Raw genomic sequence first — 7763 nt, 5'->3', positions numbered from 1 at the left:
TTCGTCGTTCCTTTTTCTCGGTGTAGCGATCGTTTTTCCCGCTTCGTTTTTTTTTTATGAGACGTAAGGGTGTGCAATATTTCTTGTTTTAGATTGAAAGGGGAAAAATACAGATATAGGTATGTGGTTTGTACTTGGTTGCATTGCTGTTTCGGTAGTTGGCTTTATCTTTTATGGTTGTGTGAATATGTGAATAGAAGCTGTTGTTGTTTTGTTTTAAAATTGCAACGTTTTACGTATACATAAAGGCGAGAGGAAAGATAGGCTCGTGTACATTGCTGTGTTTTTAGCATGGCACTTTATTGTATGCCATTTGACGTTGAAAATGGAAGCATTCGATGGGTAGGTCCATTGCTGCCTTGGTGCTGCTGAAGTTCCCGTAGAGTTCTTCGTCTGCAGTAGGTTTCAAAGTTTTCGGCATGGTGGTCCCTTTGAAGTTTTGTTTGCTTAGCCCTCCCATGGTGTTATTAAGTCGATCTTTGGCGCGGTGACTTGTGCCGTATCTACTGTCTATTAGGTGGCGTTGTGTCTCTCCGTACGTAGTGCTTGTGGGCTCACTTTTGAAAACGGTGGAGTTTCCTTCGCCGAACATGAGTGCCTTGCCAAGCCCCCTGCGTCGCATCATGGGTTGCAGCAAGGTCCTTCCTGGATTGGTGTAATCGCTGGTGTACGTGGAACGTTTAGGCCCCACGGAATTATCCATGGCAAGCGTGAATTTGCGACCACACGCATCATATATACGGCCCTCTTGCCAGTTTTCAATAAGGACGCCGTTGCCGTAGTGGTTGTCAAAGAACGGCGGACTTCGATCGTTATTGACATGGCGCACCATTGAGAACTTTTTTTGACTTTTCATGAATTTAGCGCACCGCCCACTTTGCTTTCGTGCTCCACACGAGCAATGAAAAGAAAGCAACAACAACAACAAAAGGGAATTAATTTTGACAACAAGAAGGAAGGAATTCGCGCACGCACATATTTTTTGCTGCTGTTCCCATGGCTCGTCATCGTCGTGCCATTCACTGGCCAATTTAAATGACAGGCCACAAGAACAAAGAAGTGTCAAAAACCTGGGCGTAGAGTTTTCATTTTTTTTTTTTTTTTTTTACGTTTTAAAGGAAAGAGCCGCAAGAGTCGCACGCTACCCGGCTCTCCTCAACCCATAGTTTTGTCCTTGTCGGTGGCAGTGATGATTACTCCAACCGTTTACGCGTCGGCTCTTCGCCGCTTCTTTAAGGACTTCTCCCTCTTTTTTTCCGACTGCAACTTAACGGGGTCTTGGTCCGGCATGGGGTGCAGCAGAGCCGCTTTGCTGGTGTTGTCTTCTTTGGAGGCAACTCGGCAAACCCTCGCGGTGGTTTCCTGCTGCTGCTGCTGCTGCTGCTCTTCCCGCTGGCGTGCTCGTTTTTCGGCAGCGTGGACCTTCAATGTGTTGACACGTCGCCCAAACTGGTCCTCCACCTGAATCTTCGCCTGCACTTTCGCTGCAGAGACCTCATCGAGAAGTTTTAACACTTCCTTCTCATTGACACCCTTGGCCTTCCAAAGCGTCATGGTGCAGTCCATTTTCCTCTCGAGACGACGCACCAAATTCACGTCGTACTCTGTCACGAAGGCAACTGAAAGACCCTCACGACCGGCACGTGCCGTGCGACCCACACGGTGCAAGTACGTGGAAACCTGTTTGGGCAGGTCGTAGTGCAGTACCAAACCGACCGCGGGAATGTCTAGCCCACGACTCGCGATGTCTGTTGCCACTAAAATACGGGCAATGCCTAGTTTAAATGTAGCCAAGTTGTCTACTCGGTGTTTCTGTGATATGACGGAGTTAAGGCTGCAGACGGGAAATCCTAGTAGCTGTAAAGTAAGTCGAACAACTTCACAGCGCATGCAGGAGTTGGTAAAGACAATGGTTGACTGCTCCGTCCCCGCAGCACGAATAGATGCAACGAGGTAAGCTAACTTCACCATATTGGGGATAAAGAGGTAGCGCTGTTTTAGTGAGTCAGCAACGGCATAGGACTCAGTGGTAGCCCCATTATCATCAGCAACTGTTGTCACCGTGTTGGTGGCGAACACCTCCAAATTTTGAGCGGCAGGTGTAATCCCAAGACGTACCAGCCACCCGCCTTCCTCCACCCGCGTAAGACGCTGTTCCAGCGTGGCTGTAAAGAGCAGCACACGCCGTTCGGGACGTGCGGGGGGAAGCAGGCGAACAACTTCCTCCACATCGGTTTCAATGTCATCGCTCGTCAGTCGGTCAGCCTCGTCAAGCACAAGAAAACGCAGATGTAGAAAGGCTTTGCGAGCCTCCGGGAATTTTTCCAACATAAATTTCAGGCGACCCGGCGTGGCGACAACGACATGTGGGCGGGCTTTTAACGCATCCAGCTGCTGCTCGTGCGGCAAGCCGCCAATAATAATGGCGGTGCGTATATGCAGCGGTGCGCCAAGCGCCACAAACTGATCCACGATTTGGTAAGCAAGTTCGCGGGATGGTGTCAATACAAGTGCGAACACCCCGTAGAGGTCCTCAGCGAGGATTTGCAGCACTGGGAGGGCGAATGCCGCCGTCTTACCGCTACCAGTGGCTGCGCCTCCAACCACACACTTGCCAGCTAAAATTGCGGGAATACAAAGCTTCTGGATGGGTGTGGGGTGTTGCAACGCCATGTAGGCGCACTGTTTTGATAGCCACTGGTGAATGCCAAGTTGTTCAAACTCGCTCATCGCCCTCCCTTCCTATTCGCTAAACGACAAAAACCACTCACATTAGACAACAGAGAGAGAAAGAAAAACAACAACATTAATTGGACTCCCCCCTCCGTCTTTTTTATACGGACGTCATGAATGCCATTTCTCTTTCTCGCCCCGCCCCCAGCATCCACAGGCACGCACGCGCCATACCGGAGAGGAAACAACGAAAAATAACTTCCTTCCTCTTTTGTCCCATATTATTATCTTCTTTTTTCTTTTTTTGTTTCATTTCCGCCCCATCCGCGCGGAGCCCTTTTCTACATTCCCACAAAATGACACGGGGGGAAAAAAATGCCTTTCCCAAAGTTAATGACATCCTGCAAAAAAATGTTGATACATGGACTTGCGAGAGGTAAGAAGCGGTTTCTGGAGTGGCCCACATAAGAAACGCCTCCCCAGCACAACTTCTTTTCGTACGGTGGGTGGTAAGATAATGGACTCCTCCCCCTTCGCACTTTTTTGCTTCTGCTCTTAGTTTTCCTTTTTGCTTTTCATTGTTCTTATTTAAATAATTACAAAAGGCAGTTTTGCTTCCTTTCAGGTTCCTCCTTTTACGGATTCATCCTCTTTCCTTACAGAGATGCTTCTGAAGGCTTTTCCATCTTCTCACCTTTAACATAGTAGTAAGAAGGAGTGCGCATGGAGCACAGCTCCTCCGCACTTGTGGGATGCACACCAATAGTGTTGTAGAAGTCGGATATTTTGGCATTTAACTTGAGACAGATACCAACACCTTGGATGATTTCTGGGGCATTGTCCCCAAGAAGATGTACACCAAGAACAGTGCCATCGGAGTGGTTTGTAATTATCTTTGCAACAAAAGTCTTATACTTTGATCCGCTGACTTTGTGCATGAGCGGGGTAAAGCTGGAAAGGTATACCGCCACCACCTCGTAGCGCTTGGATGCAACCTCTTCAATGAGACCGCAGGTACCAATTGGAGGAATAGAGAAGACGGCACTCGCCACACGGGTGTGGTCCGTCTTTCGCGGAGTGGTACCAAAGATGGTATCCACAAGGGCAGCGGCTTCATTTATGGCCACGGGTGTCAACATGACACGATTTGTGACGTCACCGATGGCGTAAATGTTGGAAACATTCGTGCGCGAGTACTCGTCCACCTGCACACCACCGTTCTTGATCATGACGCCGGCGTTTTGCAGCTGTAAATCCTTTGTTCGGGGAGAACGGCCAATCGCCATCATGACAAGATCAAAGTCCATCTTTTTGCCGCTCTCGAAAGTAACACTTTTGCTGCCATCCGCGTTCAACTCCACCTTGGCCGGATTTTCCTTTGTAAGGATTTGAATGCCGTTGGCGGTGAGCTGCTTTGTGAGTTCCTCACGGAGAGTGTGGTCAAAGCCACGAAGGATCATTTCACCGCGGTAGCACAACGTCACTTGTCCGTCTTTCGGCTTGTAGGCGTTAAAAATGCCGGCGAACTCCACGGAAATGAAACCTCCGCCGACAGTGAGGACACGACGCGGTGGCTCCGGCAGGTAAAATGCCTCATTGCTGCTGATGCAATGCTCAATACCAGGGATGTTTGGCATGTGCGGCCACGAACCACTGGCAAGTAGAATGTTCTCCGTCTCCAGGCGCTCCTTCACTGCGCTGGCCGGGTCGGCACTCTCGCGAACATTGACGACATTCTTTGACTCCAGTGATCCCCAGCCCAGAAAAAACTCCAGACCCTCCGTGTCCCGAAACATCTCCTCATAACTCTTGTTGATATTCAGCACCGCCTCGTCCTTGACAGCAATAAGTTTCTTCCATTCCGCCCTGAGAGTGGTGCGATCAAACTCCCACCCGAACCCAGCGGACTCGCGCAGGTGTTCCATGTATTGGGCCCCTGTAACCATCAATTTCTTCGGAACGCAGCCAACATTGACACACGTGCCGCCTAGAGCAGAAAAAAACGGGGGCCCGTGAACCATCTGAACATCAATCACCGCAACCCGCTTCTTGTAGAGTGTCGCCGCGTTCCAAGCAGCCTCCAGTCCGCCCGAGCCGGCGCCAATGACAACCAAATCAAAAATTTTTGACATCATGATTCTTCTGGAATATTGTAAGGGGGAAGCAATCGTTTTGGATATAGTTTCAAAAATAAAAATAAAAATAAAAATAAAAATAAAAATATAAATAAATAAATAAATAAATAAATAAACGTAACGGTAAAATAAGCTTTGCTCTTATCAACTATCTATTTATCATAATTATACAGATAAAGAAAAAAAGTAAGAGAGAAAAAAAGAAAAATAAAAAAGTAACGCGAAAGGAGCAAGCAAAAAAAAAAAAAAAAAAGCACCCCACACATCCAAATACCTTCTCTTCCTGCTCACTTTCTCCAGTAACTGTTCCTCCATCGCATTTTGTTACTTTCATACTACCACATCCATTACTGAGGGACCTACTTGAATACACCGCGCGGCATCTTCGGCCCGTTCAACGGGAATGGGGTAATATCCTCAAAGTAACGAACGTGAAATTCATTGGCGCGATCCTGCACTGCCCGCACTGCCCCCTGTCGACCGTTGTAAAAGCCCATAACTCGCACAACAAGTTCAATTTTCTCACCCCGTCCAATGGGCCGTCCTTCGTTTGCTCGCAACTCCCGCACCTTTGGCAATAAATCGTTCAGGTACATGCTTGTCACTTGATGGCCGTTGTCTGTAGAGCCATCGCTTCGGAAGCCACGATCGCCACCCTTCAGGCCTCTGTTACCCGCAGTATACGTTGAAAGAATACGCTTTCCCTCATACGTGTACGCCACCGCGTAGGTGTTACGCCGACGTGAAATCAAGTAAAGAAAAACCATGTCACGTGTGTACTTTGGCATCTCCCCCCACATATCGAGTTGATTGTAGTCCGTCACCCCTTGAGGCATTTCGCTTTGTTTGACAAGGGAATAGCCAAAACGACTCTGAAAATAATCATTTCCAAGGACCCGCGGTGGTATGTCATGCTCCTTTGCACCTCCCGCATCTTCAGTTGGCGCTGCCGCATCGGCCCCTGTTTGAAGGCGACGTCTTTCTTCTTCCTCATACCAAATTCGTTCGTTAAACACACGTTGATGTTGTACCGCATCCCCCTCCACCAGCCGATGCATCTCCTCCCGTATAGCATCCGAAGAGCTGCGAGCTGACATGTGTTCCCAATCCATCTGCGGGAGCTGCGCAGCAATTTTAGACTCCTTTTTGTCTTCACCATCCTCAACATCGCGCCGCATCAGTCGGTCGTTTGTAAAACGAATAAGAAACTGATTGAAGAACTGCTGTCCGCCCTGTTGTGGCTTCAGCAGTGCCGGTACACGGCGATATTTGTCGGGAAACATGCCGGCCCGTGGTCGAGGTTTACCTCGACGCAGCAAGACAAGTGACTGACGCATAATTCAAGTCTATCTCCCCCTATCACACCCTCAATTTTTTCCACGACTACGGAAAAACAAACAAACAAAAAAACACCTTTGTTTACAAAGAGAAAGGGTAGAGGAAACAATTCGCAAAACAACATACAGCCCAGAGGGAAGGCGGTCTAGTAAAAAAAATGGCTCATATGTAAAGAATTCAACGGTCCGCATTTGAATATTTTCTCACCTCCACTTCCCCCTCTTTTTTTTTTCTTTTGCTGCTCTTCCTTCTTTGACTCCGATATAATTCTTCTCTCCGTATATGAGCGTTACGCACTCTACACACCACGCAGCTGGTACTTATCCCCAATTTGCAGGATTACACCCACCTCGTTCAGCTGGTGCAGCATGGCATTGGCATTGCGGCAGCCGGCCTCTTCACAGGCGGAAAGAACAACTGGGTACGGAAGGGCATTGACACCCGTACGACAGACCTCCGCCTTGAGAGCGTTGATAATCATCTCCCGCTGACTCATCTTTTTAGCGGCCGCGGGACGAACAGACAATGTGTGTGGGTTGCCGCGCAAACTCCCAGAGCATTGCCGCAACAACTCCACGGCGTACTCTGCATCCTCCGCTGTTACCTCGTGACGAAGTTCAACTTTGGCACGCGCTTCCGCCACGCGAATCAGGGCTTGTAAGAACCGTGGTGTGACGGCCAACTCATCGTCTTTTGTCTCTGCGCGGCTCTTCAGATAGTGTGACTTCAATACTTCGCTCGCGTCCTCGCGGAGAGAAGGATGGCAGTGATGACGGCAAAAGGCCACAAAACGCTGCACCAACTCGACCGGAAGTGTTATCCCCCCAGATTTACATCCCGCGGGACGTGCCCCGGCCTCGTCGTGTCGACGGTGCAACCGCATGACATGCTCCGAAAGGGAACGGGTACACTCCGTGTGTGGGTCCCGTAAACACACGACAATGTCAAACCTACTGAGAAGCGCGGGAGAAAGGTTGAGATTCGCCGTCACTGCCTTTGATTCATCGAACTGACCGCCGGCAGGATTACCTGCAGCAAGAATGGCTGTATGCACCGGCACGGAGAACACCATCCCAGCCTTCGCCATAGACACCGTCTCCTGCTCCATCACCTCAAGAAGCGCCCTGTGTTCTGTGACACCCTTGTCAATTTCGTCTATGCAAGTAATTCCTCCGTCGCCGTGTACAACCGCCCCAGCCTCAAAGGCGGTTTCCCCGGAAGTTGGATCTCTCGTTAGCGTGAGTGTCAAACCGCAGGAGGAAGACGTATGAGCACATACAAAAGCACTACGTGCTGCAATGGTGCAAGCAGAACGCAACAATTGTGACTTCCCAAGACCCGGATCCCCCACCATAAGCAAATGAATGTTACTGCGTGTACGCATCGTGTGCGCCGTGCCCCCAACCACAGCCAAAACAATGGCCTCCTTGACGTGTTGCAACCCAAAAATGGACGGTGCGAGAGAGGCACACAGGCGTGCAAACCACTGCGGATGACGCGCCATCTCGTAGAACTGTGCACTTTCTTCTAATGAGTTCATCGACAGCAAAACACTCCGCTCACTGTCATGTCGACTTCCCTCTATGGAGTACGCTCTCACAGCTATTTGCTGTGTGG

General features: G+C 49.5%; 5 protein-coding genes across 5 annotated transcripts, besides 7 other annotated features; all 5 read right to left on the bottom strand.

Annotated features, from left to right (window-relative positions):
* Window positions 1–3620: a sequence feature (heterozygous, non-Esmeraldo-like haplotype).
* Tc00.1047053503555.50 (uncharacterized protein) lies at window positions 287–856 on the bottom strand (the record flags this gene model as incomplete). The annotated part of the gene is made up of 1 exon (XM_800205.1): window positions 287–856. One exon carries the CDS (start codon window positions 854–856, stop codon window positions 287–289), a length of 570 nt encoding a protein of 189 aa, XP_805298.1.
* Window positions 1088–1108: a sequence feature (AT_rich).
* Tc00.1047053503555.40 (ATP-dependent RNA helicase, putative) lies at window positions 1207–2730 on the bottom strand (the record flags this gene model as incomplete). Its single annotated transcript, XM_800204.1, has 1 exon — window positions 1207–2730. The coding sequence occupies one exon, from the start codon at window positions 2728–2730 to the stop codon at window positions 1207–1209; it is 1524 nt and encodes a 507-aa protein (XP_805297.1).
* Window positions 1363–1385: a microsatellite.
* On the bottom strand, window positions 3330–4808 carry Tc00.1047053503555.30 (trypanothione reductase, putative; the record flags this gene model as incomplete). The annotated part of the gene is made up of 1 exon (XM_800203.1): window positions 3330–4808. One exon carries the CDS (start codon window positions 4806–4808, stop codon window positions 3330–3332), a length of 1479 nt encoding a protein of 492 aa, XP_805296.1.
* Window positions 3621–4302: a sequence feature (haploid, non-Esmeraldo-like haplotype).
* Window positions 4303–7763: a sequence feature (heterozygous, Esmeraldo-like haplotype).
* Window positions 4860–4916: a microsatellite.
* Window positions 4984–5061: a sequence feature (T-rich).
* Window positions 5168–6145, bottom strand: Tc00.1047053503555.20 (uncharacterized protein; the record flags this gene model as incomplete). The annotated part of the gene is made up of 1 exon (XM_800202.1): window positions 5168–6145. One exon carries the CDS (start codon window positions 6143–6145, stop codon window positions 5168–5170), a length of 978 nt encoding a protein of 325 aa, XP_805295.1.
* Tc00.1047053503555.10 (DNA replication licensing factor, putative) lies at window positions 6445–7763 on the bottom strand (the record flags this gene model as incomplete). Its single annotated transcript, XM_800201.1, has 1 exon — window positions 6445–7763. A coding segment is annotated over one exon (1319 nt), but the record flags the coding sequence as incomplete, so codon positions are not given.

Source organism: Trypanosoma cruzi, assembly GCF_000209065.1.
Source record: "Trypanosoma cruzi strain CL Brener chromosome Unknown tcruzi_1047053503555, whole genome shotgun sequence".
NCBI classification, from domain to species: Eukaryota; Euglenozoa; class Kinetoplastea; order Trypanosomatida; family Trypanosomatidae; genus Trypanosoma; species Trypanosoma cruzi.
Note: the sequence above shows the minus strand (reverse complement) of the source record. Positions and strands in the feature narration are given on the sequence as shown.